Source organism: Carettochelys insculpta, chromosome 2 (genome assembly GCF_033958435.1).
Source record: "Carettochelys insculpta isolate YL-2023 chromosome 2, ASM3395843v1, whole genome shotgun sequence".
NCBI classification, from domain to species: domain Eukaryota; kingdom Metazoa; phylum Chordata; order Testudines; family Carettochelyidae; genus Carettochelys; species Carettochelys insculpta.
Window position 1 is genome coordinate 239292137 of NC_134138.1, and position 22843 is coordinate 239314979.

Here is a 22843-nt window from a genome sequence, read left to right on the forward strand (position 1 = left end):
TGGACCAGCCAAATGGCTTGAAAATGTCTTCACGTCAGGCAGACTAACAAGAATGAACCCTACTGTGATAATGGTTTAATCAAGAGAGGGGCAAAACTGTTCTGCCCTTACTTATATCAATGCAGGTCTCATCTGCATGTATGGCACCATAATACCACAATGATGAAAAATTTTCAAACAACTGTAACTTCAGCTATAAAAATGTCCCACTTAATTTACTTGCTATATTGTACAAATGACACTTCAATTATAGATGAAAAAGTTAAGCTTGTCCATTAAAAGACAAAATCCTTTGAAATGTCAACCCTGAAATATTCACGTTCCATCTATTATAGAAGTCATCATCTGATTTTTATCTCATTCTTTAACACACACACAGACATACACATAACATCGATTTCAAAGCAGTTATTTTGATTTACTCATATTAAGTGTTATCAGACTCAAACCGATGATCTTACAGCTAGAAAATACAGGAATCTAGGATGAAATTTCTCTCCAAATCTTGCTTTGTTTGTTTGTTTGTTTGTTTGTTTGTTTTTTGTTTAAGTTAACCAAATGAGTTAACATACCTTGCCAGTAAAAACTCCCAGGTCCTCCTACTATAAGGTCCCCATTCTACAAAAACAACAGAAATGAATAATATTAAAGTATAATCGATAACATGCAAGTGAAAAGCAATTAGTATAAGTACATGTAAGCAATGCATTTTGTTTTAGTTACATATTTATACATATTTTATTTAAACCACAAGAGAAAAATCTGAGGCATGATACAAGGTACAGGCCCTGATACAGGAAAGAGCTTCTTTAAATACGTGCTTTAATCCACCCTTTTTCGGGAAAGTAGTTGAGTATGAGATTAACTTTAAAATAAAGACTTATCTGTAAGAGTCTTTTCTGAAAAAGGATGGTTTCCTGAATCATTAGGGTCATAATCTGTTTGGCACCTACAGAACAACTTTTCTCAAAGACTGTGCTGTTTCTTTGTAAACAAATATGAAGGCAACACAAAAGCAGACAGTCATGCCTTATGTATCCAAAGCAAAGCTTTACAGATTTATGGGGCTATAGCCACCTTACAGCCACCCCTTCTCCGCAGGCTTATTGGGTGTAAAGAATAACATGAATGTAGAAAGGAAAACAATCTGTCTGAGAAACGCAATATGAGGTTACTGTGATCAAACATACATATGAAACCCTGGTGCTCTAATGATGGTGTAGACCAGTGGTTTTCAGTTGATGTGCTGCGAGATCTGTCTAAGTGTGCCATGCAAATTTCATCAATTTTCCCTCCTCCAGCTCTTCCCAGAGCCAAGTGTGCTTGGGGGGGGGGGGGGGGAGTTTAATGATATTTCATGGCACACTTAGATGACCCCATGCCAGTTGAATGCTCAAGCAGCAAGGTGTGCCGGGTCATCAGTTTCTCTCATGCAGGCATTTTGCAAAGCCTCTGTGAGGGGAAACTGACCAACCCTGTGCCAGCTGGGAATAAGGAATCCTTGCTGCTTACACCCCTAGCTTGTGTGGGGTTGTCAATTCCCCCCCTGTGGCTTTTCAAAGAGCTAAGGGGAGAGGAAATCGACCAACCTGGTTCCAGCTGGGGGCTCAAGCAGCAAGGCTGCCTCACATTCCCAGCTGGCGCAGGGTTGTTCAATTTTCTCTCACAGAGGCTTTGCAAAGTGAAAAAGAGGGTGTGCCACAGAATTGTTTGTGTCTTTGAAGTGTGACGTGTTACTGAAAAGGTTGGGAATCAATGGCATAGACCCACTGTGTACAGAATATATTTCTAGGTCCCAGAGTGTTGTTACAAGGCGGCAAAAGGGAATGCACTGGACACAATCTCAAAGCACTTCTTACACACACACCCCGCAATAAAGATTTTATTGAATTATTAACCTGTTTTTGGAAGAACCCTACTGTAAATTGCTAGGATTTAAAAAAAAATATCTCAAGAGATGACCTTCTATACTTTCTAAAAATCAGGCCTTGGAGACCGACTCAAGTTGGACACACAAAAATGGAGGCACCCCACAGGCCGGCACACCAGTGCCCCCTTTTGGTTATACAAGATGCTGCACAGCATCTGCCCAGATCAGCAAGACAGCCAGTCACCCTGCTTCTGTAAATCTCTCTACTCCTATCTGGACACAAGGATATTAATTTCTGTCCCATATGGTTGTTATGGGGCAGCTCTCATGTTTGACAGGGATAATCTGGCCTTTGTCTGGCATCCCCTTTGTTTCTTAAGTCCCCGTTAAGGAGCAGTTAGTGAATTTAAGCCCACCCACTCCACTGGGTTCTAGTTCAGCTCCTTTAACCCAGGCAGGCAGAATCAGTCCTCCAACATTCTCCTGCAATACTCTAAGCTGCTTTCTGACTCCCTGGATCTGTAGCCTTCTGCAGCCTGTGGCTCTGGCTGTCCCTTCTCTGGGTCTTTGTCACTCTGAGGAAGCTTCTCACCAGCTTGCTAACAGGACATTCTTTCTCTGTTCTGCTGACCCCTCTGGCAAACATCTCCGCTTCCGAGTTCTTTAATTCTCCCAGCTTCTCTGAGACTGCCAATCAGCAAGGATGAACAGTTTCTTCATTAGCCCCTTGGGTGGTAAGCCTGTTGAGGGTTTTTATGCAGCCTATGATGCAGTCAAAATCACTACAGGTTGAACCTCTCTAGTATGGCACACTCGGAACCTGACTGATGCTGAACTAGAGAATTTGTCAAACCGTGGGAGCTCAATATAGTTTAACAGCATTATCAACACTTCCACTGCTTACTGAACCTTTAGAAGACATTTAGGAGTAAACTACAGGTAAATAACACAGAACAATGAGAGACAGGACTGGTGGCTGTAAACAAAACCTACGTCTACACTAGCCCACTATGTTGAAGTAGCCTATTTCGACGTAAGAACATCGAAATAGGCTATTTCAATGCGTATCATCTACACATCCTCCAGGGCTGGTGCCATCAATGTTCAACGTTGAAGTAGTGACGGAGAACGTAGAAAGGAGCCGCCCTGGAAGGAAATGCGGAGCGTCCACACACACAAGCGCTCCCCGTCGAAATAAGGGGCCAGCAAACCCCCAAGCTGCTCCCTTAAAGGGCTCCTCCCAGACACACTCGCCCTGCACAGCACGAGATCCACAGAACCGACAACTGGTTGCACACAGCATGGACCCCCAGCTGCAGCAGCAGCAGCAGCAGCCAGAAGACCTGGGCTAAGGGCTGCTGCATGCGGCGACCATAGAGCCCCGCAGGGGCTGGACAGAGCGTCTCTCAACCCCTCAGCTGATGGCCGCCATGGAGGACCCCGCTATTTCGACATAGTGGGAGGCGGCTCATCCACACACGCCCTACTTCGACGTTGAATGTCGAAGTAGGGCACTATTCCCATCTTTGGATAGGAATAGTGATTTCGACCTCTCGCCACCTAACGTCAATTTCAACATCGAAACAGCTCACGGCACGTGTAGACGCGACGTGTACTATTTTGACATTGTGCCAGCTACTTCGAAGTAGCCGGCTAGTGTAGATGCTCCCCAAATGTATGGGACTGCAGGCAACTTGGCCACACCCATGGTAAGTGGACATCCAGCTACCTAAAATCATGCCAGACCACAGATACTGCTGGACCAGAGAGTGCCAGACTAGAGAGGTTCAAGCTGTAGTACCTTCTAAGGCTTGGATTTGGCCAGAGCAACAGTGACGCTTTACTACAGACTGGAATAGATTCAAGAGAAACCAAATGGAATGCATCTAACAAGTAGAAAGTTATCTATATGAGCTTTCATCTATTTTTAAAAATAAACTGGGAAGTTTGAAGTCTGTAAAAGTTTTGAGAAATTGCAGCAACTTAATAAAAGATTATTCAAAACAGGGGATCCCATCAGTGGGACTAGAACAGGTGAAGGAAGAAGTCAATAGGGATAAATCAGCATAAAATTTCATCCAGGAAGTTCAAATTAGAATCTTACCTTGTAAAAATCTAAACTGAAGCCTGCTTGACAGAAACCTTGTCCTTCAGGATCTGCATTAACTGCATTATCAAAATATGAATATTTTATGATCTCATAATGCACAAGTAGAACATATATAGGAAAGAATTCATAGAAGAGTCACAAGATTGATTAAAGGGTTAGAAAATGTGCCTTATAGTGAAAGATACAAGAAGCTCAGTCTATTCATTTTAACAAAGAGAAGTGAACAGGTGTCTTGGTCACAGTATGTCCATGTCGATGCATGGAACAGAAATGTGCTAATAGAAGGTTCAGTAGTTACCCCACAAAGATATAATAAGATCCAATGGATGGAAGTTGAAACTAGTCAAATTCAGACTAGAAATAAGGTGTATTTTTTAGCTGAGAACCTTTGAAGCAGCTCACTAAAGGCCATGGCGGGTTCTAAACTGGCAAATTTTAAATTAAGTTTGCATGTTTTTCTAGAAGACATGTCCTAAGCAAGAATTAATTTGGGGAAGCCTTATGGTCTGTTACACAATAAACCAGACCAAATGACCACAATAGTCCCTTCTGGATTTATAATTTATGAACAGTCATCACTAAAAGATTTCCCAAGAAGAAACAAAGAGTGCCCAAATGTACTTGCAACAGCTAAAGAAAAAATGTATATACTGTACTGAATTGTTGTCATGCAGATTTCCATTGTGGGTGCACATTTCATTAAATATTATAATATTGACTTATGTCCCTAATTCACAGTGATAGTGCACATCCAGCTCTTGTATAAGTACTATAGTATGTTGCAGTATGAAATAAATTTAGGTAAAAGAGGAGGGAAGAAAATATAAAGTCATTTATAAGATTTTATTTTAATTTTTACTTTTGAGAAATATTTTAATGCATCTAGAAATAGAAGAAGCATAACAGCAGACGAAACATTCCAAGGATCCAGTCTAACAGGATGTGGTGCTGCTTGTGCAGTTATTGTCTGAAGGATGTGGTATTGTTTTGTTTATTTACATTAAGCTGATTTCTAGAATCGTGAAAAATATACCATTCAATTAAATTAACCCCATCTCCATGAGGCAAAAGGTATAAAACCACCTAAGGAGGTAAAATGGTTATGTGGGACTCCTTATAATGAACCAATCAGGGCCTTCCGCAGAACCATGAGACTGGTTTCAAGTGAGGATATCCTGAAAAATGATATGTACTACTTGGGTCATTCTTCTCTCACTGCCTAACCAGCATCCCAGCCACAATCAATGGGCATTCTGTCTGATCCAGTGTGGGTAACCCAAAATGAGAGTCTTAGCAAGCAGTCATGGAATTCCTGCAACAGCTTCATTTGCCATAAATACAAAAAAAAGGGCATTCTAGGAAGTTTGAAACTTGGAAGGTGGGTCAAGTTGGCTGTATTCAAAGGGGCCACATTGCAGGAGACGCTGGCTATCTATACAACCCTGGACAACACAGAAAAAGTGGATTTTGGACTATACAAGCATCAAACTGTAATATAATCCTGCATATTCATGTATATTTGCTGAGTCGTCTTTTTTAGTTCTATCACCTTGAAAAAATAATTAGTTTTTAAATAATGTTATGCCTTCTACTATTTGAAGAGAAATAACATGCTATGTTTGCCCAATATCTGTTGGAGGGAAGAAAGAAGGTGGCAGTTTCTTCTCCTTCATTGAATGCCTAACAATTTGCCTTTGAACACCAGACACCTGAAGATGTGCAAGTCCACGGGCTACAATAGGGCAAAAAGTGAGAATGGCTGTTGGAACAGTCCCTCCTCATGGCATCATGTCTAGTGCAAAGCTTGCGACCATTATTTTCCCACAGATTCACCTTCTGATGCTGTGGTGTCATCCCTCCCCTCTTTGGAGGTGTGGATGTAACGGCGAAGCCATGAGAGTGAGGCTTGGTAATGTAGTTCCATCTGGAGCTGATCTGCCATGGAGAGCCTAGTAAATAATTGTGAGGATTTGGCACTACATGCAGATGTCCCAGTTGACTTTGGATGTGCTGAGTTCCATAGGATTTTCTTGCAGATCTTAGCAAGAATCACCGGGTTGTTTGTTTGCACACAGCTGTGTATTCTCAAGGCAGGCAAACAGGGCTACACAAATGTTTTGGGGCAAAATCTAAAACTGAGCCCCTCCTAAATACACCTTTGGAACAAAATTATTATGGATTCAGACCAGGCCCCAAAAGGCGATGGATGAGGCTAGAGAATGAATTTGCCCCACAGTCACTCTGCTGTGGTAATTTCAGTTCCCCGGTTTGGGCAGCTCACCCCATTCTGTGCATTGTGACCTAGAGATGGCCAGGCCAAACTTGAGTAGTACTCCCACCTGTGTATCAGATCACAATGCCATTCACTCAAATTACTTGGGCTTGGGGCCCAGTCAAAATGGAGAGGGGCTGATGAAAACTGCCCTTTTTGTCTCCTCTCATCCTTGAGTGACCCTACAGGCAAGCCTCACAGCATGACATGTTGTCATCTCAGGAACTCCATTAGAAAGAACTTAGAAAATTCCACTATTGTGGCTTCTTCAAAGAAGGGAACAGGTCTGTTTACTTGTCTGTCCAGTAGTTTGTTGCTGCTATCCAAGTAAGAAACTGAACATCAACAACTTGGCTTTCCTGTGGGCATTTCCACACAGACATGTAGGCTAGGTGATCATATTAGCTATTAGCTTTGGGAAATATCACACAGTATGTAACTGTGAAACAGCAACTATTTCCAATCTGGGGGAGAAGTAACTGGTAGACCAGTGATGTGCAACCTAAGATAGTGAGTGAGCTGCATAAGTAACCCTCCTTCATCTCAGTGGGCTGCAAGATGGTCGTAGTCAAGATGGGGTCTTCTGGGATAGGATAGTTTGTGCTTGCATATCTAGAATTTTCAGCATATGCTGACTGACCCATACTAGCTCTTTGATTGGATGCAGAGGGAGCACACAGCTCTTAGAGTAAATGTTGTGTGCAATCAATATGTACCTTGCTTCATATGCCCTTGCTACATGTGCATGTCACTGGCAGGTAGGAAAAAAAAAACTGAGGCAGATAGAAAGCAGTGGAATCTTGAAGCCCTGCACATGGGCAATGGTAAACAAAATGTCTTATGGGCCACACATAGAACCCTACTGGGCCACATGAGGCCCACAGGCCACAGACTGTACACCACTGTGGCAGACACTGCAATGATTTTGTATGGGGCCAGTTTAAGTCCCATTAATTCAACAAGTTCTTCTCAACGACCTTAATGACTGTTGGAGAAGGCCTTTAAGATATATCTGTTCAGCCTGTGGGAGTGAGTCTGTCTGGGTCAACAGATTTGTGCTACTGGAGCTAGTGCAATAATGCTAAAAATAGCAATGTGGGCATTCCAGAACCAGTGGGAGCTTGGGCTCTGGAGCTTAGGTAAGTGGATAGGCTCCAAGGGCCAGGCCGAAATGTCACAGCAACATCTACACAGTTATTTTGAGCATGCTAGGTCATTCCCTGATCATGCAAGTATATTGACTTAAGCTGCAAGACTTGATTCCAGCAGTTGTGAAGAAACAGCGTTCGTGTTTTGGGAAATAGCACAGAAAGCGACTGAGGTACTCTTCAACCAAATAAAGAAAAGCCCTGGAACTTAGCAGGATTCAGAAAGTGGTCATGTCATTCATATGGATAACAAGAATATACAGTTATTATAGTAATATATTTAGAAAACAACACATACAAACAAGTGTTAGAAGGGCTATAAACTCTCATGCTGTGAGGCTTAAGCCAATCATTAACTGTTGAGGCAGGAGAAAACTTCCTCATGGCAGTTTATCTAATCATTGCTTTCTGCACCAATTCTTACACCTCCCTCCAACATATCTAGCACAGTAATGGCAACTGTCAGAGGTGTGATACTGAACCAGATGTGTCACTGATCTGAACCACTATGGTATTTCCCATATTCCTCTAAGTAATTGGTCTTTGGCCTTGATATACACCCTCTCTGACCTACCCCAAAACCAGGGAGACACTAGACTTGTAGAGGAGGTCATCAGTTCCTACACAGTACAGAGCAGCATGTGCAATAGCATTGCTGCTGTGGGCAGCTTTCTTGTGCACAGGAAGTAATATGCAATCAACCTACTGCTGATAATTCAGACAATGGAGATGTTTTATATCCATGCAGGATCTGATCTTAGGATGGCAATTATATAATGACAGGTTCGCACTCAGAATTAGCAACAATTTGAAAGTGCTTACTTATGCTTATCACAAGCTATGTCTTGAATTTTTAACCCTGTTAAATTAAGCAAATTATATTTTAGCACCTAATTCCACAGGCCTTATTTACTTCATCTCTGCTTTTTAATTATACAGTAAAGCCATATATTTTAATGTCTCTTTTTTTATACTCTTTCCCTGTGACAGCATTCAGTAATTTTCTCTAGCCAAGACTGTATTAAGATTGAAAATATGAAACCACTGATCCTAATTTTAGTTCTATTGAGGCAAAATCGTTTATTTTAAAACTTACTGTTGCGACAAGGAGAATACTCAGCATATGCACTGAAGTTCTGAATTGCGACAAAGCATGTCCCAACTGGCTCCATTTCAGGGGTCTCTTTTAGGGTCCTCCAATGATATAAGGGAGCACAAGCCTATGAAAACATTAATTGTGTAACAGATCTTTCTATGTGCAGTACATGTGCTAAGTCAATCCTGTATTACACAGATTACATATTTTCATTCCTGTTACGTTTCTATTATTTGGGCAGAAGTTGTCAGACTGGGTGGATGAAAGAACAGTGGAACCTTCATAACCTACAATGCTCTCTTTCTTCTCTGCATCATTAATAATCCACTTAACGATCAATACACACACACTTTGTGCCCGATCCACAGAAGATGAGTCTGCTACAGTGTCAGCTAGGGGACATAGCCCTTTGTCCCACGGCTTCAGTTAGAAAGCTTCCTAGTTCAGTCCCTTGTGATTCTCAAGACGTTGGTTTCCACAGTATAGTTCTGCTATACTGGAGACTATGAGGACATCACATCTGTGTTCTGCAGAGCTGAGCCCTTTCTGTTGCAGCATGGAAGGTATATCTGGTGGTCTGCTCATACATGGATGCCTTGTTCAAACCCAAAATAGAGTCAGGGAGAAGACACAGCTATGAAATAGGTACTGAGTTTGGAGTAGCTCTACCTATGGTTCCCCTCCCACCATCCAAGCTTTTGAGGTAGGATTCTGAGACCTTTTTCTCTTTCTGGCTTGCCACAGCATACAAGATTGAACCCTAACTGAGTGAATTTTAGCCAAATGAGTTTTTGATAGAAAACTATTCAATAAGATAGCATATATTTTATGATAACAATTTGTGTGTGATAGAGCTGGTAATATGTCCATTGTTGCCTTGGGACTGATTTACTGCCAAATATGAAACCCTCTCTGACAACATATTATCATTTTTTACAAGGCAGTAGTTCTGAAATTTGCCTTGGCTGGATGATCACTGTGCACACACAGAGCATATTGCAGGTTTGCAAATTACTTTGCAAATGTATATGACAGGGCTCTGTCCTGAGCAGCCAACAATCTAAAGAAAATGCTAGAGGGGAAAAAAATAGAGGACAATCAACATGAATTTATTTCTTGTAATTATAATTTTGATGCATTTCACAGAGTTTGACAAAATCATTTGTAGCAGAGATAACTTGCAAGAGTAATATTTTGGCCTAATTCTATTTTATTTATTTGATTGTTGTATTTTTCAACTACAGCATCAGCAACAGTAACTTCAAGCAATGTGATTGATGGGTTCTCTCTGTGTCTCCATGGAACACTATCAACATTTAAACCTAGAGTTTTCTTGCTTCCCAAAGTCAGTGATTCAAAGGTTTGTCTTAAAATTGTTGACTTTAGCTACATTGCAGTAAGTTTGGCAAAACTGTTGATGAGAAAACACATTACAACTAAAACAAAGACAGCCTTTTATGGACATGTTTTTTTTAAGAGTGCAGGGCTCAATGATGAAATATTCTCATGTCTGATTAAAACTAAGGCATTCTATGTTTTAGTGAACAGTGGCATAAGAAGATATTGTATTACAGCTTACTCACTGCTATTATTAGAATACCTGGTGAGTAATTAGCTATTTAAATCAATATAATATTTTACGATAATGTTAGTTAAAGCCAAATAGTATATTGGGATTCCATGTTTAACAATAACTATTTATATATATAAACTTTTAAATAGACGTACATCTATGAGATGTAGGTACTACATGTACAATTTGACAGCTATGATAACTCAAATGCAAAAAACCACAGGGAATTAACTGTACATGTTAGTTCTGTAACATAAGAGAATGATGTTTTATTCATCACCTGTTTTATGTCCAACTCCTTTTCTGGGGTTAACCACAAGACCAACTATTTAAAGTAAGGCATTTCCATAAGATACTTTATTGCCATTAATTAATAACTGAAAGAGCTTTAAACAAATCCCAACAAAAAAAACTATTGTTTCTTAATTATATGGAAAATAAAGTATGACCAAACTAAAGTTTCACATCATTTTTACTGTGACTCCTAGTGCAAAAACAATATAAAATGCCTATGTACAGCACACCGCAACTCTATACCACATGATAAAACTGCTCAGTATAAGAACAAAATCAAATATATCAGTATAAATATGCAGTATGGGCTTTCTATCAGTGCCTGCAAAATGTTCTATAAAATCAAAACACACACTCTAAATGCTGTCAGAAGCAAAACTCTTTATCATTGCTATGACTACAATATAACAATACAACTACACTATAAAACAAAATTAAATATGGATAGAAAGAGGAACATTTTCATCAGGATACCAGTTGATCCTCACTGGAATTCTTGGCTTCCTTTATGTAATTCTGTAGTTAACTTTCCTCATGAAGTTTGAAACACATCACAATTTTTTAACCATATGGCTATCAGTTGTCTACGTCTTAAAATAGTTCCACTGTTTTATCTTTTGAATAGTAAATTACTCATGTGATTGAGTAAAATGCCTTTCTTTATGTCTAAAACTGCAGTAAGGTTCTCTTAGGGCTTGTCTACACTACCACCTTCCTCGAAGGGAGGATGGTAATTAGGGTGTTGGGAGTTTACTAATGAAGCGTTGCCGTGTATAGGCAGCACTTCATTAAGCAAATTCCCCCCACAGCAACTTTGAAATTTAAAACTTCGAAGTACCGGCTCGTGTCTAGCCATAGCACACCCACCGGTACTTCAAATTTTGAGCAGTAAGGGGATTTCGAAGTTGCCCTGGCACTTCGAAGTACTGGCAGGTGAGCTGAGGCTAGACATGTGCGAGTACTTCAAAGTTTAAAACTTGGAAGTTGCCGTGGGGGGGAATTTGCTTAATGAAGTGCTGCCTGTGCACGGCAGCACTTCATTAGTAAACTCCCAACACCCTAATTACCATCCTTCCTTCGAAGGAATTTGAAAGTGTAGACAAGCCCTTAGAGTATTCAATTCAATATGACTTTGATATATTGTTTTATTGACTGCTCTTTCTTTTCTCCGGTTTGTATATATGTATATTCTAAAACGTTTTAGTTGTGTACACATGTGCACATATTTAAGGTATACATTTGAGAAAAATATCTGAAAATTAATACCAATTTTTTAAACTTACCACAACTTTTCCTTTGTGAGCTCTGACAGTTGCCCCAAACCACTGATTTGACTTAAACTCAATAGGTTCCCTGACGCCGTTGAATATGATTTTTCTGTTGTCTGACAAAGAAAGAAACAAGCTGCTGACATCCAATTTAAAAATGTTACTGCATTGGCTTCAGCTAGAAGATAATAAAAAAGTAATGGAAATACCAATTACATCACATCTATCATCCCCAGACAAGTTTCATTATTGCGGTAAATCCATTTTTATATTGTTCAAGCATGTGTCATTGGCAAACAAAAAATGCCTCTATCAAATTCACCTAAAAGTAAATGTTCTGAAATAACTGTAATGGCAATGAAAACTTAGGAAATTAAGGAAAAGGCTATCCCCTCTAGCCACACCTAAAAAAATGTGTTTAGTTAGGGAATTTCTAGTAAAGAATGAACAAGAATGAAAATGAACAAAATAAGCAAGAATTTCAAAAAATTGAACAAAATGTGGCTTTATACTGTGACCAAATGTATATTATAATAATTTTTGGTCAGACAAATGCAATTTCTTAGCATGCATTATACAAGCACCAGTATTAAGAATAGCGGAGGACTTTGTTCTTAACTGAATTACATGTGTACATACTGCCACAAGGGACAGTTCTTTTACATAGCTTTATATGCACTCTGCAGATGTCAGCAAAAGAGGAGCCATCTGGGTAAAGACTCAGCACAATTATAATACATTTTAGGCTTAACAGAAAGCAGGCCTCCCTTCCTTTCACCCTCAATACTCTGAAGTACGAAGTGATACATGTTCTTAAGGTACATTCCTCCATCACCAGTCACTCCTAATGAACTTCTCAATTTATATATAAGCAACTTATTACCCCATCCCCTTGTATCTGTCTTCTCTTACTTTTGATTCTGGTTCTTATCAAAGACTATTTCACAAGAACCAACTTGTTACACATTTTAGGTGAAAATAAAAATACACACACTGTCAAATCTGGAATGTTGAGTTTTCTTAATGTCATATTACATTATTTGAATGTAGCTAAGTGAAAAAATAAAAACATACCAATACAAATTAAGGAGTTAGCATTTTCTTGCAGTTAGAGACAGCGATAGATTAAATACCTATGTTCTCTACTGTTCTAAGCACAGGGGATATTGTGGCACTGGGGACTCTACAGCGCAAGAACTGCTGATAAATGTTTATTGATACAACCTGAATTAGAGGTGAAGGATTAATCCAAGATGGCAACTAGGATTAGAGAGGAGAACTCCGCATCTGTATTTTTACAAAAAGCAAGCAGCCCTGTAGCACTCTAAAAGATTAACAGACTTATTTATTAAGTAATGAACTTTCGTGGGTAAGACCCACTTCTACAGGGTCTTACCCACAAAAGCTCATTATCTAATAAATAAATGTGTCAGTCTTTACATTGCTACTAGACTGATTGTTTTTTGTGAAGCTACAGACTAACATGGCTACCCCTCTGAAGCTGTGTCTACACGTGCACGCTACTTCGAAGTAGCGGCACTAACTTTGAAATAGCGCCCGTCGCGGCTACACACATCGGGCGCTATTTCGAAGTTAACTTCGACGTTAGGCAGCGAGACGTCAAAGTCGCTAACCTCATGAGGGGATCGGAATAGCGCCCTACTTCGACGTTCAACGTCGAAGTAGGGACCGTGTAGACGATCCGCGTCCCACAACGTCGAAATTGTGGGGTCCTCCATGGCAGCCATCAGCTGGGGGGTTGAGAGACGCTGCCTCTCCAGCCTGTGCGGGGCTCTATGATCACCGTGTGCAGCAGCCCTTAGCCTAGGGCTTCTGGCTGCTGCTGCTGCAGCGGGGGATCCATGCTGCATGCACAGGGTCTGCAACTCGTTGTCGGCTCTGTGTATCTTGTGCTGTTTAGTGCAAGTGTGTCTGGGAGGGGCCCTTTAAGGGAGCGGCTGGCTGTTGAGTCCGCCCTGTGACCCTGTCTGCAGCTGTGCCTGGCACCCTTATTTCGATGTGTGCTACTGTGGCGTGTAGACGTTCCCTCGCTGCGCCTATTTCGATGTGGTGCTGTGCAACGTCGATGTTGAACATCGACGTTGCCAGCCCTGGAGGACGTGTAGACGTTATTCATCGAAATAGCCTATTTCGATGTCGCCACATCGAAATAGGCTACTTCGACATAGGCTTCACGTGTAGACGTAGCCTGAGACAGCTGCATTTTTATTGATTTAGGAGTATTTATAAAGTCACATGATCAGAAAAAACTGACTAAGAAAACTTATATGAGTGTATGAAAGTTTTGAAAAAGTTCCTTTAATTATATGAATCTGTGAAATTTGTAAATGTCTGTGCCTCATAAATACAAGTTCCCTAGTACTGCAATTGGTATTTACAGAACTGGCACAAGAGCCAGAAACTTTGTCATATGGACGCTCACAATTTTCATAAATCAGCAAGAGAATAATTAAAGGGCCAAAACTTTGAGAGTGTGACAGAAGATGACCTTGGTGAAGCATTGCACAGTCCCACCCACCCATTGGTGCCACTCTGATACGCTCTCAAGGGGGCCAGACATGCAGGCATTTTCAAGGTCTCAAAGCTTCTTTTTCAATTAAGCGAGAACATTAATCATAGGCTGTGTTCAAGTATGTGGTCTTTGACTGAAAATGAACTTTTTAAAGCTTGAAAATCTCCCACAAGTTTTGACATACAGCTGCCAACCTTAGACTGACTCTGAAAAGCAAATTCTGAAAACCAGTTTTCAGGCTTGAAAAGAGTGTTTTTATTTGTACAGGTGGATTATACTCATATGTGGATAGAAGTTATGCCTTACGAACACCATCCCTTGTTCAAGAATCACTTATCTGAGAATTAATCCAAGATGGCAAACTAGGATGTCAAACTCCTGCAGAACCCTATAAAACTCTACACTTTGTCCCATGAGCCCTTGACACTTTTAAAATAATTATGCGGTATAGGATTAAGTGTTTAAACTAGTAAAATCACTAGATTACAGTGTTTTACTATGGTTTTTTTTTTTAAACCAAACAAATTATTTCAGGGTAACTAACTCAATTTTATATCTCAGAATCCTCTGGGCTTGAATGTGTCAGTCCTTTAAATCAGGGAATGCAAAGAATATGAGTCTAGCATCATCCAAACCATGACCCTTTTTTCCCCTTTCTTCATACAGGCCTGCAAAGCTGGCACCTGTCACAGAGTCTGCCTGAAGCACAATATGGCTATGGTTCAGATCCTGCACCTGGCTGAAGCACAATGCCTTCAGGAGCTCCTGCTGGAGGAGGAGGTCTCATCACCACCTTTGGATGTACCTTTCATGTACCACTGGCACATTCGTGCAGCATTTCTCGGGTTCTTAACTAAGATTTTTGTCGTTTTGTTTTTAAATAGAAGGAAAAGGTACATACTTACATTATTGTATTTTTCAAATACAGGGAGAGAGAGCAAAGTGCACAGCTCATGTGTCCCCTGCACTCTCCAGCCAAAGTGAGGAATGCAGCAAACTTTGCACTTTCCTCTCACTCTCTGACAAAGGGGAACAGCCAGCAATGTTCCTGTATCCTGCAGCACCCTGCCTCCAGCCCCCAACCCTCGGTATGCTTCACCCCCGTACCCTACCCTCGCTAATGGGTGCCTGGGAGATGAGAGGCTTGAGGCTGGGACAGTCGTGGAGGGGTGGGCCCTGAGCCAGCCCCCTTCACCTGCCAGGAGATTGTGTCTCTTTTCTGTATGGTTTTATGAGATGCACTCCTACTCCAGGCACATCCCATTTTCCTGCTACAACCAAATTTCCTCCTTGCTTTAAGTTAGGATAAGAAGAAGCTGTATACAGAATTTGGTGGTCCTAACTCTTACCATTTAGGAGGGGCCCTTGAACAAATAGACAAGCTGACCAACTCTCTCAATGATATAGTAGATTTAGCTCATCACATAGTACACTTCCTGAAGCCAAACCAGTATTTATACTGCAGTAAAACAGCAACTATTTCCCTCAGCTTTCCTCATATAACTCTACTAAAATAGAAGACCAGATGAAAATAATTTTTAAAAAGTGTTCTTGTACATGTGATGGTCACACGATATTAAGATTTGAAGAGAGCTCTGTGTAAGCTTGAAAACTCGTCTTTCTCCCTAGCAGAAGCTGGTCTAACAGACGTTACCTCACCCACCTTGCATTACATAAAAATGGACACATCTGTGAATTTGCCAGACTTTGTTATACCACTTGTACCCTGCACTTGCATGTTTCATTAGCAAATAGGTTTCTGTGAGACTACAACATGATACAGCTGATATTTTGCTGTAGTTTTGTCTGACTCAGAAGATCAGCTCTTTAAAAGCCAAAACTGCATGCAGTTTCTCAAACCACTCTAGAGGGTAAATCTTGCCCCTTTTTACAGGGCTCCAAAGGGTAATTCCTGTAATGGAACCCATGCGGCTTCACCAGTGTGTGGACACCATCTCCATATGGGGTTTTTATGGAATGCTGTTTATGGATCCTGCCTCCTGCCAGGCAGGCAGCGGCCATGGAAGGCACAGTGCCACGACCAGGGGATCTGCCTACTACATTGATCCAGCAGCCATTTTGCACACGGAGATGGAAACAGCAACAGTCTAGGGATCATTGTGGCTCTATTGCTATTCCACTGGTTGGGAGGAGAGGACTCTGCCTGTGCTCTCATCTCCCAGCCTCATGACAGAGGATGTGACTGGGGTAATAAAGATCTATGGACCAAATCTAAGATCTTTACTCAGACTTTACTCAGGGAAACTTCAGCAGGGAGTTTGCCCAGGCAATGACCTCAAGATTAGACTCATGGACAAATGAAAATGAGCACTAATACTTCCTGAAATGGGTCTCATATTATCTAACAACCCAGAAGTCACGAGTTTATTCAGAAAGTTTCCTTGTGTCTGGCTGGCAAATCAGTCACTGAATTACCACATCTTGGCCACGTACCAAGTACCATAGGCCATGTCTACACTACAAAATAACTTTGAAGTTGCTTACTTTCAAGTAGAACTTTGAAGTAGCGTGTCTACACGTGAACAGCACCCACGCGTACTTTGAATAGGCTGCCTCTACTTAGAAGTAAAGCATCTACACACAATAGTCCCTACTTCAAAGTAAGGGGACAGGAAAGGATGCACGCAACCAGCCAACCCCTTAAAGAGCCCCTCCGAACCCCACCACCCTGCACGTGCTCAAGGCTGCCAGGCTGCAGACAGCAGGGCAGACATGCTGGGGGGCAGAGCTGCACAACATGCCTACCCAGACACTCCCCCAGGAGGACCTCCTCTCCACCTTGGCCAGCCTGCTGGCCATGCTGGTCACAGTGCTGTTCCCGTAGCATGGCCAGGTCACCCACATGGGCCCCAACCTCCAGGCCCTGGCCAGGGCCCTGCTGCCCCTCCCTTGGGCCCCCTGATCAGGTGCCAATGAGCCTTCGCTACCAGCGATGAGTGGTAGGGCCGGCTGGTGCTGGAGGACTGGGACAATGAGCGGTGGCTGAGGAACTTCAGGATGACCCGGCAGACATTCAAGGACCTCTGCCACTGGCTTGCACCAGTCCTCCAGCACTGGAACACCCAGATGCGGCCAGCATTTCCAGTGCAGAGGGTGGCCATCGCACTGTGGAGGATGGCCACCCCTGACAGCCACTGGTCCATCAGCCACCAATTTGGAGTCAGCAAGGCCACCGTCAGAATGGTCTGATAGAGCTAAGCCTGGCCCACACCACAGATCCATGCTGGGGAGAGGGATAGTGGGCAAGGGGAAGGGGGCCATAGTGAGGAGGGGGAAGGCGGAAGTGGGGGCTCCTGGTCTGGCATTCATGGATGTATCCTACTTCCACCCCTGCAGGTCGTCTGAGCCATCAACATGGTGCTCCTGTGATGTGTTGACACCCTCAGGGACCTGGACAGCGCCCTTGATGGGTTCGCGCAGCTGGGGGTTCCCAAATTGTTTTGGAGCCCTGGCCAGGATGCATGTGGCAATTCAGGCTCCAGACAACAGTGGGAGCACCTATATTAACAGGAAGGGGTACCATTCGCTGGTACTCCAGGACCTGGTGGACACGAGGGTCCATTTCCTTAAGGTGTGCATGGGGTGGCTGGGCAGAGCCCATGACAGCTGGGTGTTCTGGAATTCATGGCTGGGATGCCACATACAGGAGGGTATGTATGTTCCCCCACAGGAGCTCCCCCTTGGGGACATCATGATGCCCCCCTGCATCGTGGCTGATGTCACATACCCGCTGGACCCATGGCTCATGCGGCCCTATACTGGATGCACCACACCGGCCCAAGACACCTTCAACAGCCACCTCAACCATGCCAGGGGCACAGTAGAGTAGGCGTTTGGGAAACTGAAGGGGAGGTTTCGCAGCCTGCTCAGGAGGGTGAACATCAGCCTCACAAATGTCCCCACAGTGGTCACCGTGTGCTGTGCCCTCCATAATCTTGTGCAGGAAAGATGGGAGCCCTTCATCCAGGGCTGGGCTGTGGACCCAAGGGGTCAGCTATGAGCAGCTGCCCATTATCCAGTGCAGCTAGGCCCAGAGGCATGGGGTGAGGGTCCAGGAGGCCTTGTGCCAGGCCTTCGCCCAGGGCCTGCCTTGACCCTCCCCAGCCACACTCCACACCACAGGCCCTCCCACTCACCCATCCCTCATGCTTCACCACCAAATGCACCCACTTCTGCTCCCCCTGTCACCACACCTCAACCATGCACCAAGGACTCGGGGTTAGGTTGGAAACAATACACAGAACCATGTGGGGAATAAATGTATTTGAACAAACAAAACAGAATATGTCAAACTATATACAGTGCACAGGAGAAATGGTCCACGGATATGGGGTGGAGGACTGGCTGAGGAGACCAAAATTGGTGGGAGGCTGGGATGGGAGAAGGCTCAGTCACCCAGCTGCATGGAGGGCTGGGAGCCACAGCAGCCGCAGCTGCCCCTTCTGCCCTGGGTCCAGGGCCCCCTGGTGGGGCTGCAACGGGGCCAGGACCATGGGGAGGTGGGGGTGGGGTGAGGGTGCCACAGGCTTGACCTCCACAGGGTGTGCAGGGTGAGGGGGGCACACTGGGCCTGGGCCATCCAGGAGCCACCAAGCCAGCTCGATGAGGACAGCCAGGGACAGGTCCACCACACAGTGGGCAACTTCAGGTGGGGCAGCTGCAAGCCAGGGTGGCAGCAAGGCTGGAAGCTGGGCAAGGTGGGTGGCCAAGGCCCGGGCCATGTTGTCCAGGCTGCCAGCCACCTGCCCCCACACCTCCTGCTCCATCACCAGCCAGTCCCAGAGCACGCCGGTCATTTCCCACACAACTGCGTGGTTGGAAGCTGCCTCCTCATCCCTCCAGCACCATCTCTGTGTGGCCCTGCTGCAGCCCCAGGGGGGATGTGGGCTGGTGTGACAGGGCAGCCTCCCAGCCCCCTGCATCTGCAGCCCACTTTGAGGGGCTGTGATGGCTGCCTAATAACAGACCTGTGGAGACAGAAGCAGACAGGGGGATGGCCCATGCGTTCTGGGTCCCCACTGCTCTGCTGGCCCCCACCCCGCTCCCCTGCCACCCGATAGCCTGTGAGCCTGTGGAATCCCGGGTGCCCAGGGGTTCCCGACTGGTGAGGGTCAGGCTGTGTTTGCTCGTCCTGCTATCCATGGGTGTGTGGGATGCGCAGCTGTTCCAGGGAGGGTCCCATCCCTGACGTTTGTGACATCCTGATCACCCCTTACCTACCGCCTGACCTCCCAGGGCTTGGGTGAGACTTGCTTCAATGAGGCATGGGTGGGTGTCCTGGAGGGAAGGGCGATGATGAGGGTCTTGTCGCTGGAGCCCTCGTCATCGCCCTCAGTCTCAGTGGCCTGTTCCCCATGCAGGAGGCTGCTGATGCCAGAGGGGCCCACCTCGTCATTGGTGTCCACAGGGGGTGGAGCCAGTGGCGTCCAAGAGATGCTCTGGGGTGGCTGCCTCCCTCGGCCCCAGGAGCGAGGAGGTCCTTCAGCTCCTTCTTAGTCCAGGAGGGTTCCCTCCTGACATGACCCTTGCCTGCATGCTGTGAGCCCTCAAACTTGTCATCTGGGTCCCCAGGGGGGTTAGGGAGGGCCTGCCATGGTGCCACTGTGGCCAGGGCGTGCGGGTGCTAGCTGGAGCCTCGGGCAGGGGCAGTCCAACTGGGACCTCATGCTGCCCCTGCTTGTGGCACATTCTCAGCTTCCTGCCTGGGGTTGCCAAGGAGCTGCTTCCTGTCAGGAGGCCAGCAGGAACCATACAGACCTTCTTGAGCTGGCCAGAGTGTCTTGGTGCTCTGGGGGGGCCACCAGCATGGCTGACTTCTTATTTCGAAGTAGTGAGTGCAGAACATCTACACACCCCCTACTTTAGGGTACTACTACATTCTTGGGAATGAAGTAGTGACTTCATAGTTAGGAAAAGCATATGTAGATGCTCTACAGGCTACTTTGAAGTAGCCCCTTATTTCGAAGTTAACTTTGATGTTATGTTGCAGACGCAGCCCATGAGTGGAAGAATTGGCTTATATCAGTTCAAGCAAAGATCACATGTTCTTTCAATCTGTTTAGCAAACCATACCATGTGGCACCTGTTGGCAGTATTATTTAGCACAGCATTTAGTGATGGTGCAGACCAACTGCTTATGACAGCAGTGTCAATGAAATGTCCACCGAAATCGTGTCATTGGTGGTATTTCAATGGGAATTGCAGTGGAGTCACTGAGAGGAGAATTTAGCCCTGGCTGGCCAGATGTCCTAGAGGATATTTTCAAGGACTCCATAATTCAGTCCCCCACAACAGCTTATATGTAGCATCAGCTATGCACAGAATGGGTCGAGCAATGCTAAGCACAACTCTTGAGGATGTGTTTTTGTTTTTTAAGTGACACAATTAAGAAAAATGTTAATCCACATAGTCAAAGGTAAATCTATGCTAAAAGAACATTATAGGCCGTAACTGTACTCTTGAAAACCGAGATGGTAATAGATACACCTGTAAATCCAACATTTCTATGTGGTATATCAAGTTTAGCCTTTCATAAGTGGCTACAATTTGCATTTGACTCCCCAAGGCCGCATCTACACTACCATATTCTTTCAGAAAATGAGGCCCTTTTTCAAAAGAACACATGGCGCGTCCACATACAAAATGCACTCTTTCAATACAAAATTGAAAGAATGCGGCTCTTCTTCTGGAAGCCCTCTTCCGCTCCTGGATCAGGAACAGCCTCTCCTTAAGAAAGCTTCTTTTGCAAAAAGCATGTGTAGATATGCCGTGGGCCCTTTTTTGCAAAAGAGTAGTAGTCACGGTGTCATAATTTTTGATCCTTGGCCCATTCTTTCAATAGAGCTAGGGGTTGTGTGGATGCTCTCTGTCGAAAGAGTGGATTGATCTTTTGATCCTTTTTTCTGTGTGTGGATGTGCTCTTTCGAAAGATCTTCTGGAAGATCATTTTTCGAAGGATAATGGTAATGTAGACGTGGCCCGAGTGAGTAACTATACCAATGAGCAGTCAAGCATACAGATACCTGATTTGCTTCTATAAAAGCTTCCGTGCATGGATAAATGAAGGATTTGCAGATTGAATGGGTTTATAAGCAAATATTTGCTGCTGTAGTACTGATTTGCATAATTAGTTGTTTTATTTATTTAGCTGTTTTAAAAAACAAAATTTCAAAACAACCTTTCCAATAGACCTGTATTTATTAAAAATTTGAAACAACTTAAAAGCAAACACAGCAATTTTTCTTAAACCAAAGTAAGGGAGAAAAAATTCCACTCAAACCATTGATTCTACCTATAGTGCATAGCTACCCAAAAACTCTCCCCTCTCCCCAAACCACTGTGGAAAAAGAATAACTTTGTGAGGTCTGTGTAGTAACAATACTTTGCTTTTCTCATGCCCTATCAATAGCTTCGCCTGCACTCTGCCCACTAATCCATCTCCATCTAGACTACTTCTAACATTCCAAAACCTGTGTAACAAACTACTATTGCTGCTTTAAGTTAACCTGTCAAAAAGTCTCCCTTCTTACGCATCCAAATGGCGTACTTCTCCCCAGGAGTTACTGAAATCCAGGATAGGCAATATACAGACACACATCATGTCACTCCTTGGAACTAGAGCAGAGAGCTGTGTATCATTAAAAGATCAGAAATTCCCATTTCCAATTACATAACATGTATTTACACGGAGATCAAGATTTGAACTTTCTTACTTTTGAGTTACATCCTAAGGCATTTTAAAGAACTGTTTTCTTCTCTGTAAAACAGGGAAATGCTCCAGGGGTAGGTTTGCTGGTATATCAATGAATGAGAGTGAACTGTCACTGCTGAATATCTGGAAACCAGTTTGATCTACTCTTAGGTGAGACTTTAAGCAGCAGTACCTACAGCTAATATACTCCAGTGGCTACACTGCAGATCCACTTCTCATTCTTAGTTTTAATTTTGATCCAGTAACCTCCGATCTGGAGACAAGATCATTTCCATCTGATGCTGTGTAGAGCCTATGGATTTCCTTTCTGCTCCCCCAAAAAATTATGTTAATCAGCATGCTAGCTCTCTGCAGGTGCAGGAGGAGAAAACACTTCAGTGTTTAGTCTCTCATTAGGGGCATTTCTATGACACCAGTTTTTTGCAAATGCTAGTCACACCAGCCACTGCAGTCAGTATATTGCCTACATGCATGCATCCTTATGTTGGCACTATGTGTACTCAGCAGAAGCGAGTGTTTCAATGTATAGAGTAGTGCCTTATTGATAAGTAACTCTCCATGATTCAGCACAGTCTTTAGGGAAGTTCTGGCAATGAATCGTAGGGCAGAAATGGATCTTGCAAATGTGAGTTGGACTGAAGGACCAAGTTCTCATCATGCAACCTTCTCCATCTCATCTCTATCCCACGATTTCTGTGTCAGTTTTGAAAACCCCATTAACCTGCATGGGTTTTTGCTGTTCACCATCTCTGACAGAAGCCTGGAGCCTCCATGCAGTATTTCATTACATTGCCATGAGTATTACAAGTACAAGGATGTATGAACCTCTGGCATTTGCAGTGCCAAAAGAAGAGCCATGGTAAGCACAATGATTTCCAAATGGTCAAATTGCTAAGAGACGCAACAAGAGCAATTCAAGTTTGTTGCTGGTGTTCATGGAGCATCTG

At 43.7% G+C, this 22843-nt stretch overlaps 1 protein-coding gene across 1 annotated transcript in view; it reads right to left on the reverse strand.

Annotated features, from left to right (window-relative positions):
- The window catches only part of ITGA8 (integrin subunit alpha 8), a 222826-nt gene that overhangs the window by 181884 nt on the left and 18099 nt on the right, over positions 1 to 22843 (reverse strand). The window contains exons 3-6 of the mRNA XM_074986273.1: positions 11647 to 11747; positions 8497 to 8620; positions 3975 to 4036; positions 573 to 618 (exon numbers count right to left, since the gene is read on the reverse strand). Of these exons, the coding sequence (XP_074842374.1) occupies positions 573 to 618; positions 3975 to 4036; positions 8497 to 8620; positions 11647 to 11747 (333 nt within the window). The remainder of the gene's footprint in view (positions 1 to 572; positions 619 to 3974; positions 4037 to 8496; positions 8621 to 11646; positions 11748 to 22843) is intronic.